This window comes from Ahaetulla prasina, chromosome 3 (assembly GCF_028640845.1).
Source record: "Ahaetulla prasina isolate Xishuangbanna chromosome 3, ASM2864084v1, whole genome shotgun sequence".
Classification (NCBI taxonomy): domain Eukaryota; kingdom Metazoa; phylum Chordata; class Lepidosauria; order Squamata; family Colubridae; genus Ahaetulla; species Ahaetulla prasina.
Genome location: NC_080541.1, coordinates 123,228,568 through 123,248,176, shown reverse-complemented (window position 1 = coordinate 123,248,176; position 19,609 = coordinate 123,228,568). Strand labels below are relative to the sequence as shown.

Here is a 19,609-nt window from a genome sequence, read left to right as displayed (position 1 = left end):
AATGGGTACATCTTTTGTAAGGTAAGGTAAAGGAGTCCTATAGATTTTACTATGCTAGCCATAGTTGACTTTAAAGGGCAGTGCTCATCTCCGTTTCGTGAAGCTATTGAGTCAGCGCTCAAAGACAGCAGCCAAAGACATTTCCATGGTTGAAGATGATTGCACGACCCCAGGACACTCCAACTGTCATAAATATGAACCATGCTGAAATGGTTGTAAGTGTGAAAAATGGTCATAAGTCACTTTTTTCAGTGCTGTTGTAACTTTGAACAGTCACTAAACCAACTGTTATAAGTGGAGGACTACCCGTATATGATGAAACATGGAATGCTGTTATCATCCTACTGAAGTGGTACCTACTTATCTACTTGCATTTACATGCTTTCAAACTGCTAGGTGACAAGTGACAGAAGCTCATTCCATGACACAGTGGTAGGGCTCCATCCACCTGAGTATAAATGTATATTGTATATTTAGGGCCTCTGGTGGCTCAGACTGGTAAGACAGCCTGTTATTAACAGCAGCTGCTTGCAATTACTGCAGGTTCAAGTCCCACCAGGCCCAAGGTTGACTCAGCCTTCCATCCTTTATAAGGTAGGTAAAATGAGGACCCAGATTGTTGGGGGCAATAAGTTGACTTTGTATATAATATACAAATGGATGAAGACTATTGCTTAACACAATGTAAGCCGCCCTGAGTCTTTGGAGAAGGGCGGGATATAAATTCAAATAATAATAATAATAATAAAAATGTTCTCCAGCTTGTTTTAAGCCACTGAGTCACCTTGCCTCTTGCGTCTTTTGTGCACTGGTTTTATTTATATTCTTTCTTACTACCATGCTGAACTTGTCTTTTTTTGTCTTCTTCCCTCTTCCTCCCATTTTTAAATTTTTAACAGAACAGGAAAATAATGACTGAAAAGGCTTTGCTGGGACTGGCAATGCTGTGAATAGATTTGGGAGAAGTTACTCATTTCCATCTATTTCTGATCTTTTTCTATCCATCCCTATGGCCATGGTGAGGAGAGGAGAATTGGAAAAGCCATAGAGATAAGCCCCTTTTTGGAGCTTTGTAGAACTTTGTTTCAGGCATGGACATTAGAGGGAAATTAATCTTATAATAAGTTCAGACAAATGGGGAAAATGAGTGATTTGTATCACCAAACAAAACTGGATCTCTTTGGGTTTGAGTCTAACCCTGTGGAGTTAATTAACCACTGTAGATACACACTCTGTTCTGGGCATCATTATTTCCCTTCCCCAAAACCTGTCAAATATATCATGCAAATAGTAAGAATGATTTTCAGTTCCTGAAATTTCAGAAAGACTGAACTGCTTCACCCTTTTATCTAGAACAATGAGATAACTCCATCAAAGTAGGCATGTACAAGCTCATAAAAAAGGGGTTTTTGACCATGATGCTACCATGGCCTTCTTCCTTGTTTTGACCCCTCCCTACTAGAAGCTGCTGCATTGTCCATTTTGACAAAGCAAAGAAAGCAACTTGATTTCAATCTCTGTCTGAATGAACACCTGATTTTTGTCCACAATTCTTAAGCAAGAAAATTGCATTTGATTACAGGTTTATTCTTTGAAACGCCTTTAGTACAAATGTAATATGCTCAAACAACTACCTGCTGCATTTTGAATGGATTCACAGAGTCTTCAAGGGCAAATAATTTCAATAATCTGTCCTAGAGGTTACCATGACATATGTCAAAATGGCCAAATAATTACTGTTCAAAATAAGCTGCTTCTCCAGTGAAATCACAAATGGGGGCTTATTCACTTGAATAGCAGTAGCTAAGATTATGTCTGTCCAGGGCAAAGCCTCTGCCTTTCCCTAACATTTATTCAGTTATATACCAACTCAAAAGAAATGACTCCTCTTAATATCAAAACAGCACAAATTACAAAAAAGTACTTTGCATATTTCAGATAGAACAGTTATGAGTCAGCTTGTTTTGTCTAATGTTTCATCTGATGAAATTTATATTTTGCTTCATTTGTGTTTCTTTCACATAAACACATTAATATGAAGGACTGTAGGCCCTTCAATCTGAGAAGCATCTTTGACCTGTATCAGGAAATACACCTCTCAAGAGGAGCAGCTGACATGAATAACCTGCTCATAGGAATCAGTTTTGGAGATGATGGTTGCACGTGTGATGTGTATTCTGGTAAAGAGTGACATAGATATAGGGATAAGGCACCATTCATTGACTGGTTCTGCATAATAAAAGTAATCTAAAAGGTAAAACTTTGGGTCCAAGCTTCCCCTCTCTCTTTTTATCTTTATACGAGATGGGGGGGGGGCAAAATGAGCAGGCAACATTTGCAAGAGTAACCGAGTAAAATGTGGTACCTGGGGTCAACATCAGACAGGGGCTTCTTTTTGGTGGGGTGGTGGGTTGGAGATGTTTGTAAAGCACAGCTAAGTATTCTCTGTCAATCCCAACAATATACATGTTCTACAGATATACCCTGCCAATTGTGGTGAAAGTTACATTGCTACTAAAAGCAGAGCTCAGGGACCTCCAAATGTTTGGCTTAGAGTGTGTTCAGGAGGACTGTGGTGGCTGCTTTTCTGTTGCATTGTTTCCTATAGCTACCTTAGAGAATAAGTTGCAAGTTTCCTAAGTGTGAGAGCACTGAGCACCTGGCTACTTCAGAGATCTATATCACTGTATTTCTACAACAGTAGAAAGCTAGTTGGCCTTCACAATAGTTCTCTCTGTTTATGAGGAAACCTTTCATAGAATAAGTTATTGGCCCTATTTGTTTGGGATATGATTATGGCTGGCACAGCAGCTATTGGTGGCTGTTCGTTGCTTGTTTTTGAGAGAAACTGGAGAGAAAGCCTACAATTTTCAGCCCCCCTGAACTGCCTTCTGAGGCAAAGGCCTCACCCTGCTTTTTGAGAGAACTAGTGCTGCCATACAACAAATCATTGTACTGTATGTTTTTGTAAGAATGGAGTGAAGACTTTGCTGCAATGAACCATTGGAGCACTCAAACAAATGGTCTAACCTAATTAATCTCATAAACAAAAAACTGTGTTAATAGCCATTTTCATAAGAGTAAATGTCATGCTACATTACTACAATTAATATTAAATTCAGGAGTACAAATGCAGCTCTCTGACTTTCCTAATGTTAGTATGACACATTTTCTTCCTTTGAATTGTTCAAGGTATAAACGAATGTTGTGCTGAACTCTGCTTCTTGTTCAGGAAAGGTCTTTACTCTGCAAATGAGGGACAATGTTTTTGTACCTTTTTCAAAGAGTTTATAAGATTAAAAATATTCTCAGAAAGAGAGGTTACAGGAGGTGGGTGAGAGGGTGTTTCATTTTTCATTTGTTTACTCTAAAAATGCCCAGTGTATTTGCTTGTGGCATGCACCCCAGGCTTTTATCCTCCATACAGCTGGTTGCTTACCATTTCAGAATTAGAACTATATTTTACCCAAAGGAAGGAAGGAAGCTGTAAGGAGCTCTTACAGGCACTGTGATCCAGCAGAGCAAGGGAAGAATGTTATTTACCACTTCCAGCAGATAAGGAAGTAAGGAGAACTCATCTCCCCTCCCCTCCCCTCCCCCCCCACCCCCCCTCCCTGTAGACTTCCTAAACCGGTTCTTATCTCTCTTCCTTTTATTCCATTCTGCTGAATAAAAATTATAACACGTAGGAAAAATTTAAAGGGGAATAAACCACTAGGCACAATCCTAATGCAAATAGATCTTAGATGAGATCAGTGCAAAGGGTGCTGTTGTGACAAAAACTTCAGACACCAGCATGAAAAATCCAGATGTTAGGGAGAAAAATCCATCCAGCAACATAATATCTCACAATTATTTTAAAAGGAGATAGCAACCATCTCCTTTTCCTTTGGTGAGATATAAACTGAAAAACCGCAGAAGAGAAAGATGCTTTTAGGAGCAGTAAAGGAGATGGTGGGAGATTCATCTTCAATATGCAATCACATTAAGCTGAGAATCCAGGAAGTTGTTTTCAGGCAATTTAAATTAATTTGTGCAAAAGATACATTTTAAGGCATACTGTGACAAAGCAACATGGCTGAGCGCTCTTTGGAAATGTGAATGATGCCAATATATTAAGATCTGTTTCCCTTACTAATTAGAATATACGACTCCTTGCAAAGCAGAAAGCAGAAGGAGAAAACAGCATTCGTTCTTATTAGCAAAGCTTGATATTAATTTTAGATTATACTAAAAGCAAAATGAGCTGGCACATTCTTTTTTAGACAAGGTTTAAGGGCAAATAGGGCAACTAATAGTAGGAATAATAATTCTAGGATATCAGTTATTTATAAAAGTAACAAAATCAAAATAATAAATAATAAATAAATAAACAAAGATTGGATATGAATAAATAAATATACTTGTAATCCCTCAATCCATTTTGTATGTCTGGAAACTAAGGCACAGTTTCTTGCAATATTAATGCAAAGCAGATGAAAACAGAAGTTTAAGCCCTAAATTTATCTATCAATAAAGCCCTCAATGATTCCCCCCAGCCACCCAGGCCTACCTGCCTGTATAATGTGGTATTATTCATTTTTCAGATTCTTAAAATGTAGTTCCTGGCTTGAGGTCATATTCTAGTTCTGTTAGAAAATAACCCAGGTTGAAACTGACTTGATTTTAATATTTTCTTATAGCTGCAACCTAACAGATCCTCATGTTTGCTTATGAAAGATGAATTGCCATCTTTGGAAAATATTAAATTTAGTCCTCCAAAAAACACACCCAAACAAACTCAGTCCTTTACAAAGAGAAGCTTTTATAAAGGATCCATAAAAGCTGGGCTTTTTTAGTCACTTTGTGTTTCCCTCCCTTTATTTTCTCATCAAAGTCTTAAAAGGTTTTAACAGAATACAACCCTTGGTTTTATAGTATCAGAAAAATAGTTCTACTGAAGGCAATACAATGTTTATAGAGTGAAAGATTGTTGCTAGATTCTTCTCTGCCCACAATTTATTTGCTTCATTAAAAAAAAATCTTTGTCATGCAACTTAAAAAGTCTCTAATAGCTTGGTTACTAATTCTTCTCTTTGAGAACAGCTGGCAGACCGATTGAAGTTCTCTGACCCACGGCTCCTGGAGAAGGCAGAGTATGAGATGGATTTGGAACCAGATTGGCTCATTGAACTCAGAGCCCGTTATCAACAGTGGGAGGTAAGAATAATGGGATAGTGTGCCCTTGCAGATGGATTGATATGTGATTTTGCAACTCTGGCACTCAGATTGAATTGAATGATATGACATCAACATGTTACTGGAATTGATTATTTTTTTTGTTATGCCAATTTTATTATTTTTTATAGGGGCAGTGAACACATCTAATATTCCTTTCTCCTCCCATTTTCCCCACAAAAACAACCCTGGGAGGTGGGTTAGGCTGAGAGAGAGTGACTGGCCCAAAGTCACCCAGTTGGCTTTCACGGTTGCAGTTTCTGGGTTTCTAGCCTGGTGCCTTAACAATTAGACCACTTGAAGATCAGTGAAAAGCATTCTTATTTTTTCAAACACAGAGATAAAAGTCAAGATCTGGGTCTGCCAAATATCTGGCTTAATGCAGCCACTGTGTTTTCTTTATAAGTTTTCCGTTTTCTATTTAATTGTCATTCATTTAATGTATTAGTTTTAAACTGAGCTAGACTTCAGTATTCTGGGGCAGGCAGAGTTGGAATTTAGGGTATTTTTTTAAATTGAATCTACATACCACAATATCTAGCTGACTGACTGATTAAAAAAAAAGTCAAGTGGAACCAGACTTAATTAATACTTTGATGGGAGCCAGCCAGAAAGTCTCAGGACTGTAGGTTAGAGATAATAGTCAAAGTGGCAAACTGCTTTTATATTGTTGCCAAAAAACCTCATGGATGGGTCCATTTAGTCACCAGGAATCTAGTTCAACTCAAAGGACTAACTCTTTTTTCAATCTTTATAAGGACTGAAGCTGAGGAGGCGGGAACTTCCTGATTCTCGGGCCAGTCAGAATTGTTATGTCAACATTTAATATGTGTCCTTCATTCTCAAGGCTAGGAAGAGGATGACAAAATTTCCACTGACTTAAAAAGGCAGGAGGAAAAGATGTAAAATTTAAATCCTGGAATAGATACACACTAGATATATAGAAAAAAAGTCAAGTGGAACCAGACTTAATTAATACTTTGAAACACACATAGGCAAACCAAGCCTGATTAATTTCTGTGTTGTAACCTGACTACAATAAAGTAATTTATCTAGCCATCTGTCTATGAAACTTCTTCTGTAAATAACTTCCTGCTCCTGAATATGGGATTAGATTTCTGGTGAACTAAGATTTATTGCCCTGCCTGGTGTGAAATCTAATCCTAACCCTAACCCTAATTATTTTGATAGTGGTTCAGATTGTCATAGACACATGGACAGAGAAGGAGGAGTCATTTTTTTATATTTGAGATAAGGAAGAACCTCTCCCAAGAAAAGCAGAGGCAGAGTTAGTTGGAGAGAGAAGCAATTTATATATTTATTTAAAAATAAATCAGCTAAAGAATTGTTTAACTAAAAGTTTCAGGCTTTTATAATATGAAAAGAAAAATAGGAGTTGGAACTCTTAGCCATTCTGCAGTGATACAGGCTTCTCAGCATAAATAGCTCTTCAGTCATGTGAAGTCCTGTAATTTGCAGATGGATTTGATTTTAATAGCTGTTTGGAAACAGGTTCCAGAATGGCCATCAACCAGAATGCAAGAGAAGGATAAAATTAGATGTGCACTACCATTTATGATATGGAAGCCCAGATGGTGCAGATTTTTAAATGTCTGAGCTTTTCTGCTACTGCTAGTAAGGTGGTTAGTTTCCCTTGAGAAAATTTGATGAACTTTGGGTGCCCAAGAGATCCACAAGACAGCTTTTATTTGCCAGGGGTATAGGCATAACTTTCTGGATCTAAAGACAAATCTCTTTTTTTTGGTTTCCGTATCTCTTTTTTTTGGTCACATCTATCCATTATTTAGATTTGCCTGTTTTCTCTCCCATTGTTTCACCACAGTCAGGAAGAAAGGGAAGGGTGAGAAAAGAAAGGGAGCAGCTAATACTGATTGATGAAGAAGCAAATATAGCTTCCAAGGCTCAGGAGTGGCCATGGAGAAGGTGGCAGGAATAGCAGCAACACTAGCACTTCCAAGACTTCTCCCCTCCCTCTCTAAATTTCATTTAAATGTAAAGAAAAGCTTCCTAGTGGTAAAATAAGTAGAAGGATCTCCAGTGGTGGAATTCAAATAATATAACAACTGGTTCTCTGCTCGAATTATTTCTTCCAACAACCAGTTCACCACACTGCTCAGAAAGGTAACAACCGGTTCTCCCGAAGTGGTGCGAACTGGCTGAATCCCACCACTGAGGATATCCGTATAAAGGTGAAGATTCTCTGTTTCTGGCAGTTTTCAAGATCTCTCATGAGGAGGGTGACTGGTTTTCCTGCACATTGCAGAGGACTGGACTGATCAGTTTCAGCCTGACATTTCTATTACTCCTCTGTGCTGCTCTTCTGGCATGTTTCCAGGTAGAGTCTTTGTTTGGGCTATCATGTTTTTTTTAATTTGCATTTATATCCCGCCCTTCTCCGAAGACTCAGGGCAGCTTACACTATGTTAAGCAATAGTCTTCATCCATTTGTATATTATTTTACAGTTTGGGCTGTAAAAATCCAAATTGCACATGGCAGCAAAGTGATATCAAAAACTCAAATTCATTGTTGTTCTCTAGTGCAGGGGTCTCCAACCTTGGTCACTTTAAGACTTGTGGACTTAAACTCCCAGAATTCCTCAGCCAGCAAAGCTGGCTGAGGAATTCTGGGAGTTGAAGTCCACAAGATTAAAGTGGCCAAGGTTGGAGACCCCTGCTCTAGTGGGTTCTCTGGGTTTTTGCAGCTTAATCATGAGAGCCCTATGTTCCACAATCAGGTTACTTAAAGGGGTAGAACAAGGAATGGGGTAGCAAGGTGCAGTTGGACAGGCCTCCCATACCTGAGGACACCAGAGCAGGTACCATCTTGTATTCCTGATATTTACACCACACTTTGATACTGACAAACCTAGAATATTTAGATTTAAGATGGCTGCATAAGAAAATGGATACGTTTGAAGATTGCAGAAATGAAACTACCTGCCTCAGAATGATTAGTTCTAGGCATTATGAACTTTATTATTTGCTTATTTATGTGTTCAATTTATACGACCACCCATCTCACATTCCATTTGTGACTCTGGGTAGCTCACAAGGCTGTACTGGAACTGTTTTAATTTTAATAAGGGATGTGCAAATTGAAGAAGCTTGGAGCTATTCAAGAGCAAGATTATTAAAGAGGCCGGTAGAAATTTTCTAAAAAGCATAGCCAACCAAACAAATCTACGCAGCAAATTTTTTTGCTTGGCTAGGTCTTTCAGCAATCTTTTCTGGTCCCAAGACTACTGGGGCCAAACTATTCATATCTTATTTTTAATAAAGGGGTTTGAAAAGGGAATTCTGGAAAGATTTAAAACTGGTTTTGGAGGGTTCATCTCTTAAACTCTTTCTTCCCAAACTTTCATAATCAATCCTGGAGTAAATCACCTTTATAGTGTATATAAACGTATAAGGCTTGATACATCCCTAAAAGTTGCCCATTCTTATTATAGGGGACGTTGCCCACCCTGTGCCCTATCCTGTTACAGAAGGAAAGTAGACAAAAAGTCTGGTTTGACAAACTTTATTCCACTATCACAAGAACCTACAGTAACTTAACTGAAGGGCTTTAGAAATACTTGTGGGAAGGGACACACACAGGGGTCATTTAGAATGTCATGTTAAATTGCGGAATGTTACAAATATAGATAAAGAGGTCACAGCTGCATTCTAAAGTGAGAATACATGCAAAATATAATGAGGAATTTTTTTGGGAGAACCAGTTGCAAGCTTGATGATTCTGCCAAATCATGAGAAGTGTCTTAGAGACCAACAGCTGTGCAGTGTGTTTAAAACTGATATAAAAACTAAAAAAAAATGGGTTTTCAGAAGTTGTCTAAAAAGCTTACGGCGTGCATTGTCTCCAACTGACTACAACATCTTTGGCAGCAAGAAATTAGGCTTCCTAGGAGTATTTTATAGTTAGTAACCAGCACAGAGGCAAAGAATGTAAATGGACAAAGAAGCTTCTGTTGAAATAGACATAGTATGTTTATGAGGAAAAACAGCATAGAGTCTTGCAAGGAGAAAGAAACCATAAATATTCTTTCAATAAACTGCAGTTTAAAGAAAGAGTTCTTGCCTAGGCAATTCATCTGGCCAGAACGATACCAAAGTTGCTGCTAAACTAAAAGCAGAACTGGAAAAGAGGGTTCAGTGTGGAGTAACTAAATGATTGTAGGAAACTAATGCATGCCAAGAAGACTGGCAGAGTTTGTATGTACTTAGAGCTTAAAAAAACTGTACAAAGTAATAAACAGAGAGAAACACATTCTTCTCAATAGAAACAGCATTCTTCCATGATTTGCGAAAGCCTGTCAGTAGATTAGGGTCATTTTAGGTTGAATTATATCATTTGGTAGAATTTTCTTTAAAAGACAAACAGGACTTTTTAGGTCTCTTGGGTTGTTACAATGGAAAACATCTACAGCACTTGGAAGATATTTTGATTTTCAGGAATGGCAACTTAGTCTAGAAACCTAAGTCAATGGACTTGACTGAGATTGCCCAAACTTTCAGGTCCAGTAAAAGCTGTAATTTTCAAATAGAACAAACATAATGTAAATACCTCTGATGCTTTGAAGAGTTTACATATCTGGGACATTGCAGAAATGAATATGAAATGAGCCCACATCCAAATAAAGTGGAAGCTATTTTAAGAATAAACTCCTCTACTATCTTTAATAGAATTAACAAGATTGGGGGCATGGTGCAGTATTTTAATTTTTTTTACATTTGAGCGAAGATTTTATCAAACTAACTTCAACTATACTGGTCAAAATATACCATTTGATGGTGGGACAGATGCAAGATAAAGCTTTTAGATGTGTCAAGCATCTCTTAACCGAAACCCTGTTATTGGTATTCTACAATGTCAACCAGCATCCTATTATTATAATGCACAACAACAAGAGCTATGAAATAGGAGGAGGAGGAATGCTCCAAAAACTTAAAGGGGAGCTGAACTCAAAAGCCTTTTCTAAAACATTCACAGATTGAGAAACACAATATGCCCAAACTGAAGGCAAGATTTCATGGGAATGTGGAATTCTTAGAGCTATATACAGACTAGAAGGAATTGGATTCGCTGATAAGTTGCAAATATTTAAATTTGCTTGGGTACCAATGAGATGCCAGAGTCTTGTCCTTGAAATATTGAATATATATTGAATATATATATATATATATATATATTCATATTGAATATATAGTGGCAGATATAAAAAATATATAGAAAAAATAATTGCTACCAACTTGCCTTCCATTGAGGACCTGTATACTGCACGAATCAAGAAGAGAGCCGTGAAAATATTTGCAGATCCCTCGCATCCTGGACATAAACTGTTTCAACTCCTACCCTCAAAACGACGCTATAGAGCACTGCACACCAGAACAACTAGACACAAGAACAGTTTTTTCCCGAAGGCCATCACTCTGCTAAACAAATAATTCCCTCAACACTGTCAGACTATTTACTGAATCTGCACTACTATTAATCGTTTCATAGTTCCCATCACCAATCTCTTTCCACTTATGACTGTATGACTATAACTTGTTGCTGGCAATCCTTATGATTTATATTGATATATTGATCATCAATTGTGTTGTAAATGTTGTACCTTGATGAACGTATCTTTTCTTTTATGTACACTGAGAGCATATGCACCAAGACAAATTCCTTGTGTGTCCAATCACACTTGGCCAATAAAAAAATTCTATTCTATTCTATTCTATATTTTATTTTGGCATCTGCTATAATTTGTGATCCGAATTTACTAAAACTTTCAGAAGAAATTGATGATTGCTTTTAGATGCTTTTATTTGTTAATGTATCTGGATCAGTGATTGCAATAAAGAATGTAGATATGCATCTGTGCATGCAGTGTTTTGAATTGTTTGGAGAAATACAACTTTGCTCATAATAGAGCTGCCATCACTATTTATAAACCTAGTGGAGGAAAAGTGGTCTAAGCTGCAAAATGAATTTCTAATGTACGTACACATACACACCATGTTGTACATATACTTATAATAAAATTAGTCCTAACCTGCATGGCATTGGTTTCCCAGGATCTCAAAGGTGCATCAAATTAGATGATCAAAAAGAAGGTCAGAACAAGCCATTGGAAAACAATATCCTATTTATTTTATATAACTGAAGTAAATAGGTAAATCGGTAAAATAAAATAAATAATAAGTAATTTACTTACTTATTTCATTTGTTCATAAGATTTATAAACTGCCATTGCTCCAGAGGTGGTAGTGGAGTGATAACAGATTAATTTTAAAAAGCAGCAACATTTTTATTTTCAGGGATTTCCAGAAACATGGTTAAACTGGATGTTTGCCAGCAGCCCAAAATTCAGAATTTGAATTAATATCAAAGGTTGTCAATGTTTAACCTTTATCATCAGATTCAGGTTCCTAGTCTTCAAATAGGAAACTCATGACTGTAGAGGCAAAGTAATTCAAAAGCCAATACAAGTAGAAACTCCTTTATATAGCTAGAAATAGGAACCATGTATGGAGTAGACTAATACCCATAAATGGGGTAGAATAATCCCCAGGTGCTATTTAGTGCTCTGTTTCCTAACTCAGTGGTAGGAAATTTAAATTATTAATGTTTTGTGTCTAATTCCTAGTGCAGTGTGTTTTTGTTTTTATTTTATTTTATTTTCCAATGACTTATTCTTTATATTTTCTTTGCATTTAATGTTTTAACCTATATTAGCTTGGTGAGTTACTTGGCAAGCAGGCAGTCATATACCTAGAATGAATAAGTAACTAAATAAACATAAAGATAGGGTAAATATGTTATTCTGACTTGTTACAATTGAGGGTTTTATGGATTTCTGTTTTGTGCTTGTTTAACTGGTGCCCCAGAGCTTATACCATTATCAGGATTTGGATTTTATGTGTGTTTTCTCTCATATCTAATTTAAGGATCAAAGAGGGTTTCCCAACACCACATCCACCCAGCCAGAGGTTTTCAGAGGCAATGGATCAATATCAGGTAAAAGAACAAAATAACAAATTGTGTCAGGTATACCCAGAAGGTGTATTCTAAAATGCATCAGATTAAACCAAACTAAACTCTTTCAAGTTTGATTTGAAACATTTGGGAATTGAGTTGGTTTCAAGTATACATGCCACTTGGAAAAGGGGATTTAGATTGAAAGTCTGCAGTTGTAATTGCATATGTATTTGTCCAGGAATGTATCTTATTGAATCAGTAAGCCGTAATGCTACCATTGAGAAATGGAAGGAAACATAGTGAAATTCACAAGACTATATATTTCTCCTAACTGTAGTCATACTGTGATTCTTCTAAAGCCTTCTGAAAACAGTTGCTTTTGGCCATGGCTTTTTTTGGGGTGGGTGGGCAGGGGAGATGAGGAGAATTGTAGCCTAATGCATGGCAGTATAAAGAAGGTTGCTTCTGAAAAGAATGAATTTGCTTTTTGGAATCTAATTCTGTTTTTCCTCTCTTTTCTACATTTCACAAATCTTTCAGAGAGCTGTTTGCTTTTTTTAATATATTCATCAGTTTTGCATAGAGGCACCATACCCGAAAATTATTGGTGGAAGAGATAATCCCATTTGCAGTCTGATCTTAGACATGCTTTCTAGAAATTTAAACCTTTCAATGGTTATGGTTACAAATTATAGTTACAAGGCCAATTTTCTTTTAAATTAACCCGTTTAAGAGTGTAATTTTTTTTTAACCTTAATAAGATAATTAGTTCCTGGCCTCTTTTTCTGATCTATCAGCTGGGAATAATACTAATATTCAAACTTGGATTATCAGGTTTGGCTCCTCATTTTGAGTTTGCACAAGCTGAGGTATGCTGGGACAATCTAGAGCATCATCCTTGTAGACACCCGTCACCTGTTAATTCAACTGGGCACCAACCAGATATGGATCAACAGCTGCATATCTATTCTGGACATGGGCATCCTTCAAAGAGGACAGTTCCTAGTTTAGAGGCTTGTTCAGCAGAAAATGATCAAAATTCCACTTTGTCTCCAGGAGGTCTTTCAAATGATCCTTCCTCACATCCGAAACAACCATCAGGTAAAAATGGGTGCTTCTGCAGCAGTTACCCATCATGTTCTGTCAGTTGACTTTAATTGTGAGGAACTATAGGGCCATCCTTACTGTTTGTTCCTATTCTCCTTTAGTGGAATGCAAGGACATTAGTGGTAGAGACTGAAGAAATTACTGAAGGAAACAAATATATTTAATCTAGAAAAATACAGTGTATATGTGTATGTGTGAATGTGCATGTGCGTGTGTGTGTGTGTGTGTGTTTATACATACATATACATATACATATACATATACATATACATATACATATATAGCTTCCTATTTGTAGGAGAAATGTATGATCGCTGCTGTTTCTTCCTTTTAACTGCTAGTGGGGGTTTGAACTGATTGGTTGGGAGCTTGGCTGTGTGTGGGTCTTGTATCATCTCGTTTATTCATGCTGTGTGGGCGTTTTTCCCCACTAAAATCCAAGACAGAGAACAAGAAAACGGTAAAGCCCTCCTCCCATATATAAAAGGTACCACAGACAGAATCGGCAAGATTCTCGATTCTTCTCGAGCTCGAGAAGCACGAAGCCAAAAACACCAGCCTGAAGATGATGAGTGAGACCTCGTCGAAACGTCGCCAAGATACTCTCAACCTTACACGGGAAAAGACCCAAAAATGCCAAGACCTACACACACACACACACACACACACACACACACACATTTATTTATTAGTGGATTACATACTACTTAAGGAAGGCACAAAAGAAGAGGAATAATTGTTCATTCAAGAATAGAACACGAAACAACCAAAGAATTTTAAGTAGCAATTTCAATTTTAAGTACATTTGGTAAACCACTATATTCTCCCTCTGCTGATTGTAATGATCTAGAAATAATTAAATTAGACAAGTGAAATTCTACATTTAAAACTCAATTCAGATAACTAATTTCAAGCTTGTCTCTTTTCGCAAATATTGTTGATAGTGCCAGGCTGTATTTATGCATTAAACAATTTCTTTTTAAGCCTTGAATGGCAGGAGGCAGGAAGACAATCCTTATCTTGATGTTAAATCCCAGAGGCTCTTTGAAAGACAGGAACATTTGCTAATCCTTTGGATTTCAGGGTAGCTAGGAAAGACATGGATTCTTTGAGAGAGAAGGATGATATGTTTTGATGGGTGATATTGAAGACTGTGTAATGGGAAAAAATAGTGTGGTGAAAATGTCTCCTAAAGACGGGAAAGTAAGAAATATCTAAGTAGAGAGATGCAGGCCAGAGATCCACCTGCCCGTATCACTCCATTCCACTTTAGTTGGTCTTTTTCTACTCAACTGTTTTACAGCAAATCCTTGAAATCCTGGGGCTGTTCCATAAACTTGTAAAACCTATTGGTGTCTTAATTCCCTGAACTCATACTGCATAATGTGGGACTTTTGGATCCAAAGAGACAGACATCTGGCCCACAACATGCCTGACATTGCTATGGTGGAAAAGAAAAAAGTCTGGTTTATTGATATTGCAATACTAGGTGATGCACAAATTGAAGCGAAACAGCTAGAAAAAAATAACAAAATAGTGTGATTTGCAAATTCAATTTGAGCCATTATGGAGGAAGAAATCAACAGTTGTACCAATAGTAATAGGAGCCCTTGGAGCAATACCCAAAGGGCTGCCTAGATACATGGGAATTTTCAACTTCTTGGATCTGAATATCCTGATTTTGCAAAAAAAGCCCACCTTACTTGGAACTGCCTATATACTCAGATGCTACCTTAACAGTTTTTAGGTCCTTGGTTAGTACTCGAACTGTTAAATTTTTACCACTCCCAGTAAATCTGCGATTTTAAGATTAAACATAACAACAACAATAACAGCAATATACTACTGTTATAAAAATAATCTTATTTTGGCTCCTCTATCTTCTACTCAGCATTATCGTGCTTGTTTGGTAACCATTTCATTATTTCCAAGGATGGTACTGCAATAATTCTGCCAATTTCCAAACTATTCCTGTAGGTTCTTGCTTGGATCTAAATGGCACTCTGGGTCAAGGTAGATATTATCTCTGAGCTGATGATGGCTCTTTCTGTGTCTTTTGCTCCTAAGAGCTATGGAAAGCCTCCAGTTTAGTTTAGAGTTACCACTGGGCATACATGCTGGTAATTCCTCTGTGCCATAGTCCCAGTCCATGTACACCTTATTTTCTCCACAGCACCATTTGTCTTGCTCTTCAGTTGACATTTGGGATTGCTTCTAGGAGAAAGAAATTAGGTAGGGAAATCAGGTCACAGATTGGATTAGGAAATGTCTAACAAAAGAGCTGCTTAAGGAACAATGAGACCCTTTTTTGGTTTGCCTGCTTTCTAAAAGCCCATTAAACTGAAGGCTAAAATAGATGTGACATTAATCACGCTGGTTAGATGTTTTTGCTGCATTGTAAATGAAGAGCCAGGTTCTGCTATGAAATATATGCATTTTCTTTCTTTATTTTATTTTCTTTCTTTCTTTATTTTTGTCACAACAATATATGTAGGTATCATACAAAAAGATTATATAGTATATAAACACATATATGAGTAAATATAAGGAGGTATAAGCATATATATAGGAAGAAGAAAAGAAAAAACAATAGGACAGGAACGGTAGGCACGTTTGTGCGCTTATGCACGCCCCTTATGGTCCTCTTAGGAATGGGGTGAGGTCAATAGTAGAAAGTTTTTGGATAAAACTTTTAGGATTTTGGGAAGAGACCACAGAGTCAGGTAAAGTATTCCAAGCACTGATGATTCTGTTACAGAAGTCATATTTTCTGCAATCTAGATTAAAGCGGTTGACATTAAGTTTAAATCTATTAGTTGCTCTAGTATTATTGCAATTAATGCTGAAGTAGTCTTTAACAGGAAGGACATTACAATAGATGATTCTGTGAGTTAAGCTTAGGTCTTGTCGAAGGCGACGGAGTTCCAAGTTTTCTAAGCCTAGGATTTCAAGTCTGGTGGGATAAGGTATTTTGTTGTTTTCAGAGGACTGGAGAACTCTTCTTGTAAAATATTTCTGGACACGTTCAATTGTATTGATGTCAGAGATGTGGTGAGGGTTCCAAACAGGCGAGCTGTATTCTAGAATTATACTCGCTCAGGCCCCAAATCCTATTTTTCTTTTATAGGATGTCTCCAAACAGAGACCGATGAAAATGTGGGAGTTCAGAGAGCAGAATTTTATTAAGAAAAGGGAAGAGACAAGTATCTCCTCCTTTCTGCTCTTGAGTTTGTAGCCCAGATATTAAAAACAAACACAGAAATACTCTAACAGGTTGAAAAAAAAGCCTTGACTTTTTTTGGCCAGGAGAGGGTGTGCTCTCTCCTCCTCTGTTCTAAATTCTTCAGCACTCCTGTTTCATGGGATATCAGTGCTGCTTTTCATCTGAGAAAAAACAAACAAACCAGGGAAAGTCAAATGGAAGGGTGGACCGTCCTGCATGAGAGTGTGTGCGTTTGTGTGTGTGTCTGTTTGAAATTTATGTCATAAGCTTCTGTAAGCAGTGATACCATTAGAATGCTAGACCAAATGTTAAATTCCTCATAGGTCTATCAGAAAGTTTATTTTACCTGCTCAGCCAACAAAACCATACCTATCACAGTGATACATGAGGAAAAATTAGCATTGTTTAACATTCTTTGTAAAATAATGAAGGAGCTGTAATCGTCATAGCAGAAAGTGTGTGTTTTTTTCTCCCAGATAAAATTGGAATGAGGAAGGTTTGTACGTGAAAATGTTTCTTACCTGTTTTTGTCTGCCTTCTTTCATATATAGCAATGTATCTTTATCAGAAGCCAGAAGTTTTAGTTGCCCAGAGCTGCTTCTAGGGTATGAGGGTGTTCTTTGGATATTATTCCACTATTTACAGGAGCTCAATTTCGAATAGTGCTCTGAAATTTTGTTTGGCCTGCAGGGGAGACCGTGGAATCTTGTGGGCTGGACCATTTTCCTGGTGATCCAAAGAAATACATTCCAGAACATCAGGTGAGAGAGGGAGAAGAAGAAGGTCCATGATGGTGGCAGGATCCAGGAGTCAGATCTAAGACTTTCCCCCCCTTCTTTTTGGCAAACATAGCAATCCTAAATTAATTGTTGTTTCAAAGCCATCCAGGTGGGCAATTTTAATAAGCTTTTAATAAGTCTTATGGCACATTTATTATTATTCATTTGATTTTAATTCCCCCTTATAACTTTTATAAATAACTCAAGGTAGCAAGCATATCTAATGCTCCTTTTTCCTCCTATTTTCCCGACTACAACTACCCTGGTAGGTAAGTTGAACTAAGAGAGAGTGACTGGCCCAAAATCAGCCACTTTCTCCAGCAGGGCGGGACCAGCAGCCAGGCATGGGAGTGACTCGGTCTGTATCCAATGGGATCGAGTCTGCTAGTTGAAAAGCACCTCCTCCTCCTGGTGCCTTCCAGCTTTCAGACTCGATCTGATTGGGAACAGACGCACTTCGGAGCTGCTTCCCTTTGAGTTCATCGGAAAGTAAGCATTTTTTATTTTATTTTTTAGTAATTAGGAGGGCGATTCAGCCCTATTTATTCCTTCCCAGCTGCTGTTGTCGGGGTTGAGGCTCCCATTGTAGGTGAGCTCTCCCCCTCCCCAGCGAGAAGGGCGATTCAGCCCGATACCGCTGGGGACAGCATAAGAAGCTGCTGGAAGAACGGGGAGGCTGATAGGACTCAATTACGCCTCCCCGTGGCTGGCAAATTCGGCGGCTGCCGAATTTAACACACAGCCGCGTGGCGGCTTTAATTAAAATTACGTTTGGGCGCTCCCGGGTGCTTCCCGATCGCCCTGGCCTACCCATAAAAGGGTCTAGGCCGGCCAGCCTGCCCCTGCCTGAGCTCTGGGGCTTCTTTAATCAGGCCATTGATGGGCCTATTTTCCAGTCACCGGATCTTCGTGGGCGCTCCCGGGCTTCATTCCCGATCGCTCGGGTGGCTCAGCAGAGCCTCTGCATCGATCTTCGACTGGCTCTCCGGCTACCCACTGAGGCCTTCAGTCTGTGAGTATGATTACCTTCTTAGCCACCTCCGGTTTTTACTAGCCACGTGGCAAAATACTCTATCACCTAGTAGGCCCTAGAGAATGGAAAAATTTCCCCACTGTATTTTTATTTAAATGGTAATTTAATTTATAATTTGTCCTAGGTCATTTTTGTAATAGGCCTTGGCTTGGGCCTCTAGAGGCTCATAGGCTTCGCATCCAGGCCTTGTCCACGTGGGGTTTGAGGCCTAACTATCGGTTAGGCCTTTCAAGATGGCCGCCGTTCCTCCAGTCCGGCCTAGTAAAAGGAAGCAACATCAGACCAGTCCAATCCCAGGGCCTAGTGCTTCGAGCTCTCATGCACCCACAAGGTCAGAGACACTTCAATCCTCCATTTCCAAGCCCCAAAAGGCTATTTCTAAGACTTCTGAAAAGAAGGCCCTACAACGCCAGAAGGCTATGGATCGGGCCATTGCTAGGGCAGTGAGGGAATCTGCTGATACTATACAGGAACAGCAATCCACCTCCTTACCAGTTCAGCCTCCTGTGCAGTCTCCTGGGGCTCCATTAACTTTATCTCCTGATATATCTGTAGACTCATCCCAACCTCTGCCCACTTCTGATTTATTCTGTCCTATTTCTGTATCTGAAATGGAGGTTTTACCTGCAGCCCCGCCAGTACTTGAGTCAGCAGAGGTTCCTTCTAGAGCCACTATTCCGATGGGGCCTGTGAGTCACCAGGCAGCTGCCCCAGCGGCTAATGACCCTGCAGTTATGGCAGAAATGATTGCAGCTGCTGTTCAGAGGGGTATTACTGCTTCCAGGCAGGCAAGAACCCATTCATGGGTTTCAGAATATGTAGCATCCCAAACTAGTCACGATTTGGTGCAGGACTACTCCACAGCTCAAGCCGAAGATTTCCAGGCTCATTCTCCATCTCGGGCCTCACTGGTGGATGAAGGGGACCTTAGGGATGAGAACCTCTCTGAGGATGAGGATTTGGTCCCAGACCAACCCTCCTTTGTGGGTCTCTTCAACCCACAACTATTTCGGTCTTTGTTACACAAGGCCAAGGTCACTACCCGGCTGGGAGTGGCCCGACCGGCCCCAATCCCCACCTCGGAGACCACTGATCCACCCATGGACTTGTTTTCAGTTCCGGTGGTCGAGTCAGAAGAGGTGCCTGCCCCTAAACTCTTTGTGGAAGTAGTTGATAGGCAATGGAACACTCCTATAACTGGTCCTAATCCTAATGCCTTGGACCGTCGCTTGTATAATTTGGAACCTAACTTCCTTAAA

At 38.7% G+C, this 19,609-nt stretch overlaps 1 protein-coding gene across 3 annotated transcripts in view; it reads left to right on the top strand.

Moving 5' to 3' along the window:
• Positions 1 to 19,609, top strand: part of SEC16B (SEC16 homolog B, endoplasmic reticulum export factor) — an 84,679-nt gene that overhangs the window by 46,900 nt on the left and 18,170 nt on the right. For all 3 annotated transcript variants that reach the window (XM_058177230.1, XM_058177229.1, XM_058177228.1), the window contains exons 18-21: positions 5,086 to 5,199; positions 12,178 to 12,247; positions 13,043 to 13,309; positions 17,229 to 17,299. In XM_058177230.1, coding sequence (XP_058033213.1) covers positions 5,086 to 5,199; positions 12,178 to 12,247; positions 13,043 to 13,309; positions 17,229 to 17,299 — 522 coding nt within the window. The remainder of the gene's footprint in view (positions 1 to 5,085; positions 5,200 to 12,177; positions 12,248 to 13,042; positions 13,310 to 17,228; positions 17,300 to 19,609) is intronic.